The sequence below is a fragment of the Kryptolebias marmoratus genome, linkage group LG11 (genome assembly GCF_001649575.2).
Source record: "Kryptolebias marmoratus isolate JLee-2015 linkage group LG11, ASM164957v2, whole genome shotgun sequence".
In the NCBI taxonomy this organism is placed as follows: Eukaryota; Metazoa; Chordata; class Actinopteri; order Cyprinodontiformes; family Rivulidae; genus Kryptolebias; species Kryptolebias marmoratus.
The window spans coordinates 16,440,084-16,459,095 of record NC_051440.1 but is presented as its reverse complement, the minus strand read 5'-3'; the positions used below and the strand labels follow the sequence as shown (position 1 = coordinate 16,459,095).

The following is a 19,012-nucleotide window of genomic DNA, read 5'->3' as shown; positions in this document are numbered from 1 at the left end:
AGGTCGTTAATATTCATCATATCATTTAGTCACAAAGGAAACTCATCTGGCTGAATGTCACAGATGTAATTAATGAAGTGACCCCAGAGGTCATGGCTCTATTCACCAAACGCCTTCCATGCTCAGTTGTGTTAGACACACACACACACACAACTGCACACCAAATGCTTCCCAGCCAGACGTACTTCAACTAACAAACCTACAACTTGGGATATGAAAGGCATATAAGAGACAGGCACTTTTGCATAGCACAACACTGATAAAAATGTCTTTTTTTTTTCTAAGTTAAACCAAAGGGATGACACCAGAGCGTGCACCAAAGCAGACTTTATTTAGCTCAGTGGAATATGGGTAGGGAAAGGAGGAGAAACACACAACAGCAGGGATAAACTGGGAAAGGAAGAGTATAGAGACACACTAAACCACTGGAGCAGGACATAAGGACAGGTGCACATCACAAGTATCTTTTTGGTCATCACTATGGCAACAACATATCCAGAAAAAAAAATTAAAAGAACCATTTTACCTACAGTAAGGATAAAAGAGTCTTTTCACCATAAAAGGACTCCAGTATGTACATCTTACAGTCACTAAGATCAAGAGAATAAGAGAGAAATTAAAAATTTGAAATTATCAGTGTAGAAAACAAAAACTGCCTTTGTGGTATTTGGAATGCACATTTCTGTACAGAAGAAAGCTCATTGGTATTGTCGTAAACATTGGTTGGTTAAAAACAAAACGTGACAGAGTTAGTCAGTCCATATCCTTTGGAAACTTGGCTGTAATGTCAGGCGGAGTCAGCAAAGCTGTTTCAGCTGGACTCCGGACTAGAGACACTGCAACATAGAAAGACACCATACCAGTGGAAGGTTTGAGGCTGAACTCCTTCAAATATCTGTGCAGTATCTTCACATGAATTGAGAAATCAATCCCAAAATATTGTTCTCTAAAACTGGAAGCTTTAAAACGTGTTTTTTTTTTAATAATATGAAAGCCATTTCTTTGTTCTGAGTAAAGATGTATTATAGGATACTGAAAAACAAACTTGATGGAATTGAGCCCCACATATCCATTAGTTTTGAACAGAATAACAGAGGAGCAGTTTATCAACAGCATCACAGGTATCATTACAGTTTGTAGTCATTAAAGCCTAGTGGTAAAGCGATCAGAGCATGCATCTTTCTACAATATCATTAGAAACTACAGTACATTAGCAGCAAACTGGACATCCTTAAGGGCTTGAAGTTTAACACTATGGTATAAAAGAAAAATAAACTGCAACATTTTTCAAGAGAAGTAAAACTCTTCAACCGCTATATTACAGACTGCCATGGCTCTAGTTTGGGGTTTTGGTTACAGTCTCCAGTGTGCTTATGAGAGGCAGAAAACAGTAGCTTAGATACAGGGACTCCTTCCTTCTTTAAAAACAGCATTACATCATCAAGTAAACAGTAGCGCTTATTTTTGTAGGTCATATGGTTAAAGTATTATCACGTCTTTGGATTTTTGTCTTAAAGCATTAATTATTGTTTAGCTATTATTGTTATATTATCATTATTATTACAGGTAGAATAAGGACTGGTAATAAATGAACAGAGAAAGAATTGTAGAGAGAAAAGGTGAAAAGCAGATAGGGGAGGAGGGACAATAAATAAGGTGTACAAAAATAACATTGATGACATCCAAAGTTTTTCCTCAACTTTGCTGAGAAGCTCAATATATGTGAAGAAGAGAGCTACGTGTCAAACATCCAATGAAGTCTCGAGTCAACCATACAAAAGCTAAATACTGTACATTTACCCCTCACACTATTAAACACTTTAGTTTTCTTTTTTTTTGTAACAATCTATCACTCAAAGGTGAAAAGCTCAGATCTTTCAAATACAGAGTTTTGTGTAGGTTTCTTGTAAAGCTTAGTTCAGTTTTTAACTAGGCCTCGTTTGTTAAAAAAAACAAACAAAAAAAACAGACAATGGTAGTATTTTGATCACATTTGAAGTGGAGCCGTGTTGATCTGAGCATAGAAAGCTTTACATTACTCACATAACATTGGTAAGCCATTGGTATATTCAAATAGAATGGAAAGGCAGTACGTCATCTTGCCTGAACATAGGAAAGCTGTCATAATCTTTTCAATATCATGACACTACTATATTGAAGCAAGACAGTTTATGTCAATCCATAAGATTTATAATAAACTATTACTAAACACACACAATGTAAATTTGAGTTTGGTTAGAGTTTTCATATACAGTATAATGGTTGAGTGCTATAAAAATAGTTTACCCCATTCAGGACAAACTGGCCTTTTATGTACTGTGCTATTTGGGCTGTTTTTCACTAAAGGAACATACAAGGAGTACATGTACAACAGAAGACTCATCATTGGCTTTTGGGGGGTGGAACAGCCTTCCAGCACCACAACAGTCTATTGGTACTCAGCTTACCTACGGCAAGCTGCAAATCTCACCCCTTCACCATACAGACGTCCGCTCTGCAGTTTGTCATTGAAGACAAACGCGTTCAAACTAAATCAACAGACATGTAAAATTTTGGTTATGAGCTTTGGAATCTGAGACAGTCTTTACAAAAGCTCTATGCGAATACCCTTATGTATTTCAAGGATATTTTTCAGTCTTTATTTTTTTCTTCTTCATCTTCTTCTTCTCCCATTCTTAACTGCTTTGTTTTTCTTCAAGTTTTTTTTTTTTCTTTTTTGGAGTTTTCTATTTACACTAAAATCTCTTTGACAGTTTATTTTCCAGCCTTATACAGACTGGGACTACATGCTACACAGCTAGTTATCTAGCACTGTCTGGTGGAGGGCCCACTGTGAGTCTGTCATGCAGACTGAGAGGTAGACTGCAGGTCTAGCTGGGCAGTGAGGTCACATACTTGGAGAATCCTCTTTGGCCTCTGTGGCATGTTTTTTTTTTTTATCAAGTTGGTGTTTGGTGTATTAAGGTTTTGAAGGAATAGGGAGAGGAGCTTGTTTCAACAAGAAAGGACAGACCAGAAAAGAGTTTAGGAACATTATGAAAAGAGGAAAGCTGTGCTAATGAGAACTTGGTTTCAGCTCTCCCTTAATAGTTGGGAGAGTTTCTCTTTGGGCCACTGTGGCTCTGCATCTTTGGGGTGTTCAGGTTGTTGGTTTGGCAGCAAGTAGGCAGGGTATGTGTGGACATGGACAGCAGTTGGAGGAAGAATTTTGGTTGGAGCATATTTGAAGGAAGCAGTCTGCCTTTCTAAGCTCTGTCTCTCTCCACTGCGCCTGCTGACAGATCAGCCTGCTCCCTTTCTGCGGAGTCGGAGGTCAGGCTCCTCGCCCTCTTCTCTTTAGCTCTGGCATTCTGGAACCACACCTGTAAGAAGTATTTGCATTACTAAATATAATTTACTACCTTTGAAAGGCCTAATTGTTATTCTTTAAAAATGGTTTGAATGTTGCTGGAAATTACCTGTACTACACGGGAAGGCAGCCCCAGTTCCTGGCCCAGTGACTCACACTCAAGCCGATTGGGTGTGCGGTGGTTCCTGTAGAAGTCTTTGAGCTGGAGTACTTGGAAGTGACTCATCTGTGTCCTTTGACGCTGCTGTTGATGGTGGTGCTGCTGCTGAGTTTGTGTCTCATTCCAATCTGAGCTTTGATCGCCAGATATTTCAGGACTAGGCGAACTTTGGTCAGCCATATTGGAACTCTCCTCATATGGGTAGTCCTCATCTTCTTCCTCATATTCATAATCTTCTTCGGAATTTTTTAAATTTATAGATGAGGACAAAGACATTACTGGAGGCTTCACAGTTAACTCTTTGTTGCTGAGGTCATAGCCAGGATTTGGGATAGAGTTGGAGGAGATGGATGGACCTGGTCTCTCCATAATAGATGGTGTCACCATCACATTCTGCCCATTGGACCCATTAACTACCGACAGGTTGTAGCCTGCTTTTTCAGCCTCTGCCCAGTGGCGTGATCTTATATGGGCATCAAGTGCACTCTTTACCTTGAAGAGAGCCCTGCAGAAAGGACAGCGGAGGTGATTCAAGCCCAAGGTGAAACTGGTTCCTGGTCCTACTGACCGAAACTGTCCTTTTCTCTCTCTTGCTCGTGTATTCTGAAACCAGACCTATGAGAGAAAGATGTTTTGTTTAATTTAACATATCAAAAAATCAAAAGACTTTACTATTTTGTCATAACATTACCTGAACCACACGTCTTGTAAGGCCAACATCTCGTGCAATGCTTTCAAGGACTCCTCTGGTGGGATTAGAGTCCAAACTGTAGCGCTGATACAACACTTCGAGCTGTTCAGGAGTGATGGTAGTTCTTTGACGTTTATCCCTTCTGTGCTCCTCTTCAACATCTCTATTGCCCCGTTGGGCTTCAAAACTAGTCTCTGATGCTTGTTTTGTACTCTGTTTCATGGGTGTTAGAGAATTGCTAAGAGTGCTATTTGAGTGATCTGAGAATGTGCTTTTCATTTGCATGCTGGTCAAGTGGGAAATCATAGGATGTGTGGGATTAGGGGGAATCTGAGACATAGCCCCTGAAAGCAATTGGCTGGCCATCAAGGTGTGGTTCGGGTGAAGCATCATGTAAGGCAAGGGTCGTTCTGCGAATCCAGAGTGAAACAGTTGTACCTGGGACTGAGCAGCTAGAAGGTGTCTGGTTTGATGTTCTTGCCATAGCTGGAATGATGGCAAGGATGCTGGGCAGAGACTACACTGGAACTGAGCCTGGACTTTGAGCTGCTGCTGGGTTTCACTGGAGAGACAGGCTGTGGCGTCAGGCAGCCCAGTGTGGATTGTTTCCAACTCTGGAGCAGAGGGTGAGCTTGGTAATGGATCAGCAACCTTTTCACAAGGTTCACAGTCAGGACTGTGTGTATTCTCCTGGTCTGAATGAGAAATAGTCGAGATGGAGGGTGTTGTTTTTTGTGACGAGGATGCAGCAAGGGTTTGAGGTCTTTCTGAAGGACTTTCAGGTTGCAGACTAGGTTCTGTTTTAATAGGCTGAGCAATTTCCTTCTGCTGGCTGTCTGCATCTAAAACTTTGTTTTGAGCATGAGCAGTAGCTGGATTCACAGTAGCCTGATGAGAGGTTATTATTGCTTCCTGTTTCCTAGCAGTAGATGTTTGTTCACTTTTGGTTGTTAGTAGCTCACTTTCTGAGTAATAAGTGGAAGAATCAAGGGCAGGTGAATCAGGGTGAGTGTAATATTCATAAGTCAAATCCATAGAGTTTTCATTCTGAGAGTCACCTTGTCCTTCATCATCGTAGCTGTTATCCTGATTATTAACATCAGTCTTATAAGAGCCATTTCTCTGTCTGCTGATGTTGTCAAGTTGGTTCTTTTCTTCTGATCCATCCTCTGCTCCCCGATCTTGATTTTTACGGGCCCTCTGCCGTGCATTTTGAAACCATACAACAATGACTCTGTTAGGGAGAGACAGTAGAGCAGACAACCTGTCATATTCTTCCTCTCTGGGGTATGGAGTGGCCTCAAACACCCCCTGCAGAGTCTCAAGCTGTTGCTCTGTGAAACGGGTTCGAGAAGATCGTCTGCCCCTATGGTGCTCTCCTGTTGGTTGTGGTTGTGAAGGGGTGTTGGCTGACAGGCCTGGGGACAGTGAACACGGGGAAAGTGACAAACACTGTTTTTTTGTTACGTCATCTCTGGAATCATCCAGGGCTGTGGTTGGGGGATTATTAAAATTGTAAGGGGAATCCTTGTCTCGTTGGCGCTCTTTAAATAATGTGTTGCGGAACCAGTGTTTAATTACTTTCTGAGGCAGCCCAGACAGAGCAGACATCTTGTTGATCTCTTCATCACTAGGAAGGCTATTTATATCAAAGTGTTTTCTCAGAACAGACAACTGCTCTTCAGAGATTCTCGTTCGTGTTCTTTTACCCTGTTGTTGTTCAGGTGTGGTTGGGCTGACTTGGCCTTGCTGTCCTGTTTGTATGGGTTGAGATGGTTGACTCAGCAAAGCAGGATTGAGATGTGGTGGATGACCTGACAAAACTGGGCTGTGCTGTGGTTGCTGAGCAAGCAAAGCTGGACTAAGCTGTGGCTGTTGTCCAAGTAGCGCTGGGTTAAGCTGAGACTGGTAGAGTTTTGCCAGCTCAGGGTTCACACTTGAATCTAGCCAAGGTTGAGTCTGAAGTGCCATAGACTGCATCACAACTGGAGGGAGAAGTGGCAACTCCATGGGAAAAGGGATTGGTGGAAGTGGAAGCTTTGGTATGGTTAATGGGGGTAGAGGAAGCTGAGACAAGGACAGAGGGAGCATAGGTATTTTAGGTAAGGGAAGAGGTATGGGAGTCGTAGTTTGAGAAGTAGCTGTAGCAGATGTGCCTGGGATAGGTTCTTCCTGTTGTTGAGGTTCTTGTGGTTGAGAAGGGGAAGAAGGAGAGGAAACCACAGGGGCAGTTGTTTGCAGGTCTTTAGTTGTATCACTTACTTTATTCATGGCGTCTGAAACTGACAGCATAGGCGAGGAGTCAAGATTTTTCACCTGGGGCTTAACTGGCTCTGTTGTGGATTCTGGCTCTGTGGATGTGCCTGGTGTTGGAGCTACATTGGAAGCTTGGTTAGAAGCAGTTAAGGTCTCTCCAGATTTAGGCTCAGCAATGGGGTACATTTGATCATATTGCAGTCTATATTCCTTGGAAAACTTCTCCAGTGCAGCAGTGGGAAACAGCACTCTATGCATATACTCCTGGTGGCTTTTTAAAATCAAAGCATCCGAGAAAAACTTGCCACAGTCACTACACTTTTGTCCTGTTTCACAGCATTTCTTCTTGGTTCCTGATGCCTCATCTTCAGTCTCTTTTTTCTTTTCATTGTTTTCATTGCCGTCTACTTCTTTATTATTGTTGTTACAATCTTCTAACATTTTTTTCTGTAACTGATAAAATTCATCTCTTTCTTTTTCTGAGAGCACTTCCGTCTTACACATGTAAGCAGATGGTATTATTTGAGTTGCTGCCTGCTGCTGATGTCTGTGTCTGTTTTGTATATACTGCAGAGCCAACTCGTACCCATAACTCTGAAGCAGAGCTCTAAGAGGCTCTCCATTTGCAGCAGCATAGGGCACTCTGGGAGGAGGACACTGTGATCCAAGACGATTCAATGAGGAAGAAACTACGTCCTTCTTTTTACACTCATCTTTATCAGTACTAATGAGTGTATTTTCTTTTTTCTCCTTGAGACTAAAAACACAATGCTCTCTTTCCATCTGCTGGTTGGAGGAGCCACTACAAACTGCAATTTTGTCTTCGCTTTGTGAATGATCAGTTTGTTGGCTAACATTCAAATTTGAACTTTGTTTCTGGGTTTCTTTTTCATCTGAATGGGTCTCCTTTTTATCTTCTGCTTTCACCTGTTCCTTTGGAATGGAGATGGAAGATATTAAGTGACCAAGTTCATGGCCTTTTATAGTTAACTCTGAGTTGAGCTTTACATCTCCTGACAAGTAAAATGGCAGAAGAAGTTGCTGCTGAAGAGAGAGCAAGTTGTCTGGCGCTAGTGAGAAGTGCTGTTTAAGAAGATTTTCTGGTCCTAAGTGATGGTGCTGAATTGCCTGGGACTGGAGCAGTGCTGTTTGCTGTTGTAGTTGAGCTTGCACTTGTGCCTGTGCTAGCTGCTGTTGCTGTATTAACATGAGCTGATTTCTTGATGCTAGAAGCTCTGCCACTCTCTTTTTTGCCTGTTGGGAGTCTGTTGGGTCAGAGAAGGATGGCTGAGTCTCAGCTAATAAGCCAGGGCCCACTAATGAAGAGGCTGAACAGCTTACTCCGAGTAGTTTCTTGGAAACAGACACATTTATGGACGTTTCTTCTCTGGTTGTAACAGCCTGAGCAGCAGAAGTGGGGACTGACACTGGTGCAGCTAAAGTCGACGTGGGGGTCTGCTGAGCTGAGTTCTGGGCAGCACGAGCTCTTGTCTGATGAAGAACAGAGCGAAGATGTATGTCCAGTGTAGAACTCTGGCTGTAACCCACTCCACATAATCGACAGCGATAAGGTCTAGGATCTGGGCCACGTGGCACCTCTGGGGCTGTAGCACTTCCCCCAGAATCTTGCATGGCTCGTCTGGCCCGGTGGAGATGGGACACAGAATTATAGTGAACCAGAAGAATAGTTTTCTGAGTAAAGGATTCGGAACATATGGTACATTTATAAGGCCTGGATGGATCCAGATAACGGTCCATTGTAGGGTTAGAGCTCTTTTTGACAACTGAGCTGGAACTAGGTTCTGATACAATCTCCTCATGCGGCTCTTTCTCAAGCTCAGTTAGATCCTCCTCAACTCCGCCAACTTCAGAAACAGCTTCCCTTTCTTTCATCTTAACTTCTTTTTGTTCCTCCTTCTCCTCCACGTCTGATGCTTCCTCCTCCATCTCCTCATCATCACCCTCTCCTGCTTCTTGACCCACTTGAGGTGATAAACTAAAATCTTGCTGAACTGAATTCTTATTATGCTCCATGTATTGCACAGTTTGAGGTGGCAAGAGTGTATTCTGTCCCTGTGTGTTGTCCTGCTGTGAGTGTGTGTTTTGCATGTGTCTCTGCAGGGCCTCCTGACTGCGGCATTGTCTAGAACAAAGGGGACACTCTGTCGCCGCCCTCATGGCATGGTACTGCCAATGCAGCTGGAGCTTCTCCTGAGTGGGGAATGCCAAGCTGCACCTGCTGCAACGGAACCGGTAACCATGACGATCAGAAAGAGGAGGGGGGTCGCTGGGTGGGGAGCTGGGCGGAGAGGAGGGGGGCGTCTGAGTCGGGGACTGAGGAGCCAGTGTGCCATTGGAGGGGTGAGTGGTGTTGTCTTCTAGGGGTGGGGTGAGAAGTGCTGTGACATCTTTGGGTGCGGCTATGTCTCCCTCAGTGTTCTCCACTAAGATACCTGCAAGATGCACAGAAATAGTAATTGTGAAATTTAAATATTTTTACCATAAGTCAAATAAACTGTTTCTGGAACTTAAGACATATCGATTCTTAGCAATTTAGCAAGTAAATATTGGTCAGTTTTCTCCTAATATTTTTTACCAACCTTTATTTTTCTGTGAATCAGTTGAGGCATTTAAATCTGCAGAATGGGAACAATTTGCATTGTTATTCTTTGCTGTTTTCTTTTTCTGAATATCATCAGGAAGCAAATGTGCCTGTAGTTGTGACTCCAGTAGAGGCTGGGCTTGTTCCATGGTAGGTGTGACCTGGAAGAAACAAAATGCAGCCGGTTGTCACCGTTCTTGATTTTTATTCTTACCCTGTGTTTTCTTACTAGCTCAAAATAAAAAGAAAAGCCTGATATTACTGGGCTTCCTTTATCCAGCGTTATGAATAAAATATTTTATTCTACAGACAGAGTGCCTTTGCTTCATTTATTGGTATTTTAAAAGATTAAAGAGTATTGTTATATTTTGCACCTGCCTGTACAGCAGGACAAGCAGCAAGGCACATCAGTCTCTTAATAAGAATACATATGTGGCTCTGCCCTTCAGTTTCGACACCCTCCAACGTGCCTCAAGGGTTTAATAAAACTTTACTGAGCTGAATAATTAATTTTTTTAAAATAAATCTTCATATAGAAAACCTCCATGCTCGAAGCTTCGAGCAATGAGAGTAAATAGTATATCTATGCAAACAACTAGCCACCCCGAGGAAAGGACAGAGAGCCAAAGATGAGATTTACATGACAAGAGTCTTCTCTGCGTAACAGCTTCATAGCAGCAAAAGAGAAGAACAACCGCACACACACACTGCAGAGAAAACTGAAGGTCAGACTTAATCTAGAGAGCGTAATTGGAAAGCAAGGTACATAATGGCCATCATCACCTCAGTCTGAATTAATGAACCTCAATTACTATCAGAGAGAGTGAGGGAGGGGAATGAGTGGAAGGAGGGAGGATGGGGGCTAAAGGGTGCAGAATATGAAAAAGAGATAGAGCAGGCAGAGAGAGGAGGTATGGGGCAATGAACAAAAAAGAAACTGCTCTGGAGAAAGACAGTGAGCAAAGGGAGGGGTTAAGAAAATGAGAGAGAGCTTGGGTGAGACAGAGGGGAAAGGGGCAGGACAGAAATTGCAGAAAAAGGAGTGATAGGAGCAGCTAGAAGTGGGGGGGGGGGAACGGCAAAGGGGAGAAAGGGTGAAAAGCAGTCAGTGAAGTGGAGGGAAGAGAGCAAGAGACAAAGGCCACTTAGCATACAGGCCAAGGAGATGGAGGATGGTGATGTGGATAGATGACCGGTCATTGTTAGTTGGAGAGACACAGTAAAAAGCATAGGGGCCCCTTTTTAGCTTGACTGCACTTCTGGTAATAGAGGGCTACTTAAACATGCATTATAGAAAGACTGGCTTTTCCTACACTCACTCACTCAAACCTGCTCTCTTTCCTCTCTAAAAGACGTGCATACACATACACACAGAATGCACGGCTGCATCAAAGATGATAGCGAGGAGCTACTTAAACATGCATTAAAAAAGCGCTGCCTTTCTCTCTGGTGCCTTCTTAATGGAATTGTCTCCCTACATTTCACTCCCCCCCACCCACCCCATCCCCCATCGCTTCGCCTTCTCATTTTATTTTACTTCCCGATGAACGTTAATACAACAAATACACAGTTGCACACACTTACTGCGCTGATGAGCTTGTCCACACAGTCTTGTGCCACACTGTGCACATGTGTGAGATGCTGTCGTAGGTGTGTGTGTGGGAGTTTAACCTGGCACAGGGGGCACTGGACAGTCTAAACGGGAGGAGAATGTGATCAGTGAACAGTTTTAATGCATGTATTGCATCCTTCAGCACATTTTGTTTTGACATGATTACAGTTAAATTAATAAATTGTTCCTCAGTGCTCACCTGCTGGTTCTCATTTTGCTGGTGTGTTCTCGAACGTTTGGTTGAGATGGAGTTATCAATTTCCCCACATCCAGGGGGCGGACGCTTGGCTGAGGACAATGACTCCCTCTTTTCTCTTTCCCCTTCCTTTGTTTTTTCTTGAAGTAAAAAATGCAAATAAATATTTAAACCTATTTTTTTTCTACTGTGTAATATGTAACCCTACTATAACCTGAGTTAAGTATCAGTATGTTGTAGGATTTTTTAGAAACTAAAATACCTATCTCCTTAGAAATCTTCTTTGCCCCCAAGTTACTTGTGTCTTTGGTTGTGTCCAAAAGATCAGTGCTGGAAGTCTCCATATCCCCAATAAGCTCTCCTAAGACAAGAGAAAATTAATAACTGTACTGTAGAATGCAAACACAGTGGTTCATACAATATATTCCAACAAACTAAGGCTAATTCCAGTCTATATTATACTATAGATAACATCCTTCAAAAACACTAGTGTATTTGAATTACACTTCTTTCCTTTCGCTTGCTTCCATACACTATTGATCACTTATTGATTCCGCATTAGATTCTCTCAGAGGTGAAGCGGAGGTAATATGGACTTACAACACACACGCTAGTCTCAATAAATCTTAATTTGCAAACAATCACATCAAAGGAATGATTTAATTCACAAATAAAGTGTTGAACTTCTTGTTTTATGTGTTACACACTTCACACTAGTCCAGACAATATAAATTCAGCATTTTATCTTGAACAATCTGTAGAGTTACGACAAGCCTCGACCTCCCACAGTCTTTGTCCAGGGGATTTGTATTAGTCCATTGATTAGCAGGTGCTAGTTAGCTGTTGTCAGGAGTGATTGGGGATATAACAAGAATGTGTATCGACTAATCACTTTGCTTGATCAATATCCAAGCAACCCCCATTGCTCATTTTCTCCCTATTTTCATCTTAATCCTCCATCTACTCTCTGTAGTCGGCAATCGCGTGGAACATGAAATCAAATACGCCCACGCGGTTTATATTCTCACCTTTGATGTCACCCGAGCTTTTTCTGATGGTGAAAATGGCAGCCAGCTCCTCTCCACCCATTGGTTGCAGCTGCAGTAGCCCTTCCCTCTGCTGATGGGCTGAAGTTTGGCTGTGTTTCAGTACTTGAAGTTTAGAAGAGGAGGAGTGGTTGCATAGAAGACAATGGAACAGCCACGAACCTCCATCAACCTCACCGTCATACTGCTGCAGAAACTGAAAACAAGGTAGATGGGGAACGAAAGTGAGAAACGTTATGGCTGGATGCTAGTCTGTAAATGTAGTATTCATTTTTGTTTAATTTGCTGCTTGAGGGTTGTAAGACGTGGATTTAAAAAAAAAAAGTTTCTTACTCTGTAAACCCGGGTGCTCGCCTCATGCTGTGAAGTGAGGGAATGCCCTTGTAGCTTCTCCAGGCTGCTGGTCACAAAGTCACACAGGTTGCATCGCAGCTGGATGGGGTTGCCCTTAGAAATAAGGGCAGCTCCTTCCTGACCCCTGTCCCCACCCTCCTGGAGGTGAGCAGCGAGCTGGTAGCGGGTGCGGTGTCTGTCAGTCTGGCAGTGCAAGGAGAAGTTAGCCCTCAGTGGGGTGGTGTAGCCACACAGTCTGCAGTGACAACCACCAGCAACAAGGGAGCACCACTCAGACTGTGGCAAGGAGCGGGGAGCATTCAAATGCTGCTCTACAGACTCTAAGCTGTCGGAGGAGAAACATGAGCAGACGAGGCATTGGAATACACCCTGGGAGAGGGGTCCAGTTGGGGACAGAGAGGGGGCTGGAGGAGGAGACGGAGAGGGGGAGGGCGATGGAGTCAGGGTTGACCCAAGGGTCACCGGTTGTTCAGGGACCTGTTGACCAGTCAGTCGCATGTTCAGGGAAAGCTCAGCACCTAAAAGGAAGTAAAACCAGCAACCGGATTTTACACATTTTTAGCATTACTTGTTGAACTAAGTAAAAATATGTAACACTTTACTCACCTGTGTTTTGTAAGTGTTTCAGATGTGGGGCAAGGCTCCTGCACTGAGACAGATAGTAACCTCGCTGGAGCCGTAGCATGTTGTGTGTGTGTTTCTCGCTGGTGGTGTGTATGCGCAGGTTGCGAGCAATGCTGGTCTCATAGTCACACACATCGCATCGCCACCGTTTACCGTGAGAGTGGGAGTGCACAGGTGGGGCAAGCTTAGTGGGCTGGGGAGCAGGCGTTGGAATAGAAAGTGGGAGCTTGTTGTATGGCTGTTCATCTGCTGAGTGACCATTGGAGGAGCTGCTGTTGGTGGTGGTGGTACCAACAGAGGTGTGCATGTGACCATTTGCATGTCCCCCATTTTGAACGTTGTTAAGATGTTTGTCGGACTGCATGTGTATGCTAAGGTTGCCTTTTGACGATGTAGCATAGTCACACACCTCACAGCGGTAGGGCTTGTAGCCACAGGCGTAGGTTTCACCTCGGGCCAAACAAGGATGGGGTTTCCCCGAACTACAGTATGCACACACACCTCGTGTTGCACCACCACACACACACTTTCCCCCAGAGGCACCGCATACACACTGACCTCCTGTCTCTGGATGTTTCTCCTTCATGTGGACCTGCAGTGTGTGCTGAGACTTGTAGTGCCAGTTACACTTAGGGCATTTAAGAGTCTTGCAGGAATTGCGTGAGTGCATTATGGTCATGTGACTAGTCAGTGAGTTAGGAGAAAGGTCTTGGTTGAGGTTTTTAAGGACAGCTTCTTTCTGTTCTCCTTCTTTGTCTTTCTCATCATCCCCCACTGTGTCTAGCTGGCTGTCATTTGGTTCTGGAGCTTTGGCACCTTTTCCATTGGAAATGGAAGAATGAGGAACCCCTGTCAGCACATCATCCTCAGCAGGTGTACTGGCAGGCTCCATACCTGCCAGTGGAAAAGCCATAGAAGACTGCTGGGATCTAAAGCTCTGAGAATACCCAGAAATCCAGCCCTGATCGCCCTTAATGTCTTTTACCTCTGTTTCGCTCAGCAGGGCAGAAGAGGAGGACGGACAACTGAAGTGCTTTGGAGAGATGGGAGAAAAAGGGAACAGCTTTGGAGAGGAGGAAGGAGGGTGGGAGGACTTTGGAGAGGTGGCTGTTTTGCTGTCGAGTGTGCCACTGGCCTTTGCAGTGCTGGAAGAAGAGCTGTACTGGCTCTGTTGAGGTAATAAAGAACATTTGGATTTGGTTTGACTTTGGTTTGAGATGGCCTCCTCCTCTTCCTTCTCCTCCTCCCCACTTCTGCTGTCGAGAGCTGCCGGGAGGCCTCCTGTAAATGAAGCCTTTTCCACACCTACATGCGCCTTCCCTTCTTCTTTCCTTTGCCCTGACAGACATCCCTCTACAAAGTCCTCTTTCATCCCATGCTTCAGATGCGCTGCATCCTCCTCTGTACGTCGGCCTTCTTCTTCCTGCTCACCTCCCTCTCTAGCCTGGGACCCCTCTGCGCCCACCTCCCCCTGCTGAGGCAGGGTCAGGGGCTCTTTGGCAGGGGCCGCGGCTGAGGTACAAGAGGGTGACCCCTGTTCAGGAATGACCACCAGGGTCAAGAGAGGAAGAGATAAAGCCTGGGGACTGAGGTCAGCTTCTCTCTCCTCTCCTCCCCCTCCATCCCCTCCTCCTCCCTCACCGGTGTCCATACCAGAGGCTACAGCTGCCACACATTACCAGCCCACCTGTGTGTTTCAGATACAGAGAAAGAGAGGACAGACAGAAGACAGGAGAAAAGTGAGGTAGAAAAAAAAAACGAGAATGAAAGGAAATACATGAGTCATGTAAATGAAATTGCATAACAGTAAAGACATTGATTAGAGTCTTTGGATAGCATCTGTTCAATACAGTCTTCACAGTTCGCAATCCAGAGGCTGGTTACCCAGGGGTTAGCGTTAGTCCTTAATGGGAAAATCAATAGCATGAGCGCTAAACTGGGTAGAGGAATGCGGGTAAAGGCTACACAGGAGGTCTGCAATATTCCTCAGGGGATCGGATTAAATAAAGAACTGAATGCTTCTGAGCTAAAGGGCTTCTGCTAAATTGCCACACTTAGATAAAAGAAGATAGGCAAACGCTTTTTAAAGCCAATATATCATTCCCTACATCATGAACATTGCACCAGTGACAAGACAGCATAAGGCGACGGGATCACATAATAAACCTTTACACATTTCCTGCCAAACATAAGCTTTAAAATTAAATAATGAGCACAAAAAAATACCAAATACTCGTGTGAATCGTCTAAAACATGTCTAAGTTTAAGATAGCTTGTAATTCAGTGAGGTAAAATGTTTAATGTTGTGTTGATCCTGTAAAATGATTTTTCCCAATCAACAGCTCATGTATGAGCACTATTGAGCATTGTAACAAATAATCTTTGGCACTTTTTCGTTGTTTTACATTTCTGATCCTCATTAGTGTAATATCTGATGTTTAACATTACTAAGAGTTTAAAGAAATGTGCATGTTGTACAACAGCTCTGTCTTTGTCTTGCTTGACATTTTGTCACATGATCTTATGATGACCAATTAGTTTTATTCAAAGATTTTGAAACCAATTAAATCTAAATTCCATCTGATCACAGACTAATAAATTAGCTCAGGCTCCTGACTGGAAGGTGGATGCCATTTGACACAACTATATCTCAGTTAGTGTGTGTGTGTGTGTGTCCCACAATCTCATTGCTGACCTTTTTTAATCAAGGAGAGACCTTAATCTACCCTTTACCTTCTACTTCAACCAACCCCCCTCTTTCTTCCTCCTACTTAAACACCTCCATCCCTCTCTTCTGTGGCCACCCCCCACCCCCACCCCCTTCTCTCTGCAGCGTGGAGATATATGGCTCATATCGACACTCTGATAGTGCTTTAATGTACTGTGTTTATGTCACAGGCCACAGACCCTTGCTCACTGCAGCTGTCCACTGTCCTGCCAGAGAGTGCCGAGGGGCTGAGCCGAGCTGCCAGCAGCTGAGAACGGCCTCTAATCTGATAAAGATTTTCATTTACACAGCAATCAATAACCTGGGTCTATCGGCAATGTAACTATTTATACAAGCATTCCTGGCTCTCTATCGATCACAAGTGCGGGAAACCATCATTTAACGGCGTGTGTGTATGTGTGCGTTAATGAGAGCTCATCCTTTTGTGCAACTGATTCTGATTATGTCAATTAGTCGCACTCAGAACACCTCGAATCCAGCATGCGTTGGCCTACTCCAGGCTTTTTACAGCTGTTTTTAGTAATGCACAGAGCAGGTTTGTTATTGCAGCCCAAAATGATGTCCCTCAAACAAAATTCAAAAGGAGGGGGGGAAGATTCCTAGATTGTGTGAGCTGGTGTGTTTGTGTGTGTGTGTGTGTAGCATAGAAAGGAGAGGCAGGGGTGTGAGGGGGAATGAGAACCAGACAGTGAAGAGTTGTCTGGCTTTTTACTTTAGGAAAACCCCTTTTGTTTTGTTATTATCTTGGACACTAAGCAGGAAGAGGACAAATCCACCTCTTTAAAAAAAAAAAAAAAGAAGAAAGAAAAAGCAGCTGCTTTGCACGAAGAGCCTGTGGATTGTACAGAACCTCCTCCAGCCTTAAGGTAACTGTTATTCTGCATTTTTTTCCGGGCACTATGGGAGCTGGGGCTTTGCAAAAACCCCTGAACAGGCAGGGGCATGAATAGTTCACTCCCCCCCCCGAATCCCGTGCGTTTGTCAAGCCGCCGAGCGACCAAGAGCCTACTTCTGCTTTTGTTTACAGTCTCCCCAGCCCCACCGGAGCACTTTCCCGACTCAGCTAAACCGGAGCGCGTGCGTCCGGCGCCCGCTAACAGGTGACTCGACGTGCAGCTGCCCCCGACATAAACCTTCAAATCGTGCGAATTTACAAGCTGCGTTGACCGAGCAGCCACCCACCCCTTATCCCTCCTTCTCCTCCCCACCACCGCCGGCTCGCTTCCGTCCAGCAGCTCCCTGTAACATCGTAAACAAACGGCACACTTACATTTCTGCAGCGACTCTGGCACAAAGCTCCGCACGCCGAAACCTCTGCTAGTCCAGAAAACAATCGCGCGGAGTCTCCACTCATTCCTTATGAATGATTCCTTTGCGTTTTTTTTCTTTCTTATTCCTTTAAAACGGAGCCAAGAAGCAGAAGAAGGCGAAGAAGGAGGGGGAGAAAAAGGGAGAGGGAGAGAGAGCAGCGGGGTCCAAGTTGTTACCAAACAACTGTGTAATTAAAGCTACATATAGGCTGTAGTAAACAGAAGGTGGGGGTGGGTGTGGGGGGGACGGAGGGGTCTGTGCGAGCTCCAGAGGTAGAATGAGTTCTGATCACTGTGGGAGGAAAAACACTTGGCTCTTTATTCCTGCTAATTAGTTTCCTTCAAAAAATGGCTGAGATTACGCGCAGTGCGCATGTGCGTAATTGCGCAGACACCGCTAATTAGCCCGTTTGGATCAATAGGATTCCGCGAGAGAGAGAGAGCGAGAGAGGGAGGGAGGAGAGAGGGAGGGAGGAGAGAGAGAGAGAGGAGAGGGAGGAGAGAGGAAAGGCAGGGAGGGAGGAGAGCCTACCGGAGGCGCATAGAAAGACGAGAGAAATAGAATAATCTTAATAAAAAAGTAGGAGATTTTTTCCCCTGAATTGTCGAATTTTAGTGTTAAATTAATAAGGAAGGTTGAGAAATGTCCTTCAGAAGAACAAATAACTCGATTTTTCCCCCCCCCCCACATTATTTTTAAAAGCCCCCAGATTTTTTTTTCTAAAATATATGTCAAAATACTACATTTGAAGTCACAATAAATAAATCACAGACAAACTTAATAATTTCCCCCTTTTTATAAAGAAAGTGTCAGGAAGCTTCAACAAAATGCGACGTTTGACACCGAGCTTCACCACAGAGGACCACAAACACACTCCAGGGCTCTGCAGGAGGCTTTCAGGTCATCATACTGCCTCTTATATAGATATATAGATATATATTATATATTTTTTTTAGCTTTAAAGAAGGCTTTGATGTTCAAATAAAAGCCACTATAAATATCTTTAATTTATGTATTTTTTTTTTATTTTTACCATTGTCCCTATAAACGTTGTAGCAGAAATATAGAAAGCATTTTTTTTTAAAAAATAACCAAACATGTTTAGGCTATATGTCTCTAAAGGCATCTAAATAAATTGTGAAGATTTAATTTAAAGCTGGAAATAAGGGCTCTGTTTGGACTGAGATGATGACTCAAAGCTGAATTTTCGCTCGGTGGTTTGTTGCTTTTGGGTTTTTTTTTATCTCTGTGACAGGAAAAATAAAACATATATGTGTGTATATTAAGAGCTAAAATGACGTGTTTGTTCTAATGTTTGCCATCACAGAAGACCTTTAGTTTTTCCCCCTTTTTGCTCCGACCGTCTATCTTCACAACTCCGTCCTTTTGTTATGATAATACTATTGTGAATTTCACGCTGGATGTGCAATCTGTCGATCGTCCATATATTTAGAAGGCAAAAGCTGCCTTTTTTTTCTTTTTCTTTGCTTTTTATGGAAAAGCCTATGTTAATTGTACTGGATGCATTTTTTAAACTTTATTCTTTGGTTGCCAGAGTTGTCCTTTTTTAAAAAAATACAAATTAACGCTTGTGTAGAAATGTAAAAAGGGGAAAAAATGCAGAAAATCCTGTGAAAATCCATTAATATCAAAGTGTTTCCAAATGAGAGAAACCTCAGATTAAAGCACGGTGTGCAGTGTGGTTACAACAGCTCATTTCTGCGTAAAAACAACCGCAATACACCAGATTCCTAAAATATCATAAATATTAATGTATTTTCTTATGGATAGTTTTTTTCCCCCTCATCATGACATGTTTTGTTTTTTTTTTTTTTTTTGCTTTGATTGGATCTTTTCCCTGCGTGTGAACCTGTGTCGAGACTCGGTGAAAAAAAAAAAAAATCTCCATATTCTTATTAATGTTGCGCCAAATGATTTGTCTTTCGTTCTTGAAACATCCAATAAATATTTTACGATTCGACAACGTTTGAAGTGATGATGTGGCAGAGGCCTCTGTCGAAGACTGCAGGTTATCAGAACCATAAATCACTGGCTGCTCTGTCGTGCAGACACACGGGGAGCT

General features: G+C 43.5%; 1 protein-coding gene across 1 annotated transcript; it reads right to left on the bottom strand.

Moving 5' to 3' along the window:
• Nucleotides 1-312: 312 nt before the first annotated feature.
• Nucleotides 313-17,261, bottom strand: LOC108230052 (zinc finger homeobox protein 4). Its single transcript, XM_017405877.3, has 11 exons — nucleotides 16,889-17,261; nucleotides 12,873-14,577; nucleotides 12,246-12,784; nucleotides 11,895-12,108; nucleotides 11,129-11,227; nucleotides 10,870-11,006; nucleotides 10,643-10,753; nucleotides 9,057-9,219; nucleotides 4,201-8,909; nucleotides 3,459-4,124; nucleotides 313-3,362 (listed from the first exon to the last, which is right to left on the bottom strand). The coding sequence occupies exons 2-11, from the start codon at nucleotides 14,539-14,541 to the stop codon at nucleotides 3,246-3,248; spliced, it is 8,424 nt and encodes a 2,807-aa protein (XP_017261366.1). The 5' UTR covers nucleotides 14,542-14,577; nucleotides 16,889-17,261; the 3' UTR covers nucleotides 313-3,245.
• Between the last annotated feature and the right edge of the window lie 1,751 nt (nucleotides 17,262-19,012).

What these genes read in the sequence shown, in the direction of transcription:
- LOC108230052 (XM_017405877.3), bottom strand. Translation starts at nt 14,541, where the DNA reads ATGGACACCGGTGAGGGAGGAGGAGGGGATGGAGGGGGAGGAGAGGAG. An exon ending in CGAGCACCCGGGTTTACAGA is followed by an intron (nt 12,109 to 12,245) that starts GTAAGAAACTTT and finishes CCTTGTTTTCAG; the next exon opens with TTTCTGCAGCAGTATGACGG. An exon ending in TTACAAGACGTGTGGTTCAG is followed by an intron (nt 4,125 to 4,200) that starts GTAATGTTATGA and finishes TTTCTCTCATAG; the next exon opens with GTCTGGTTTCAGAATACACG.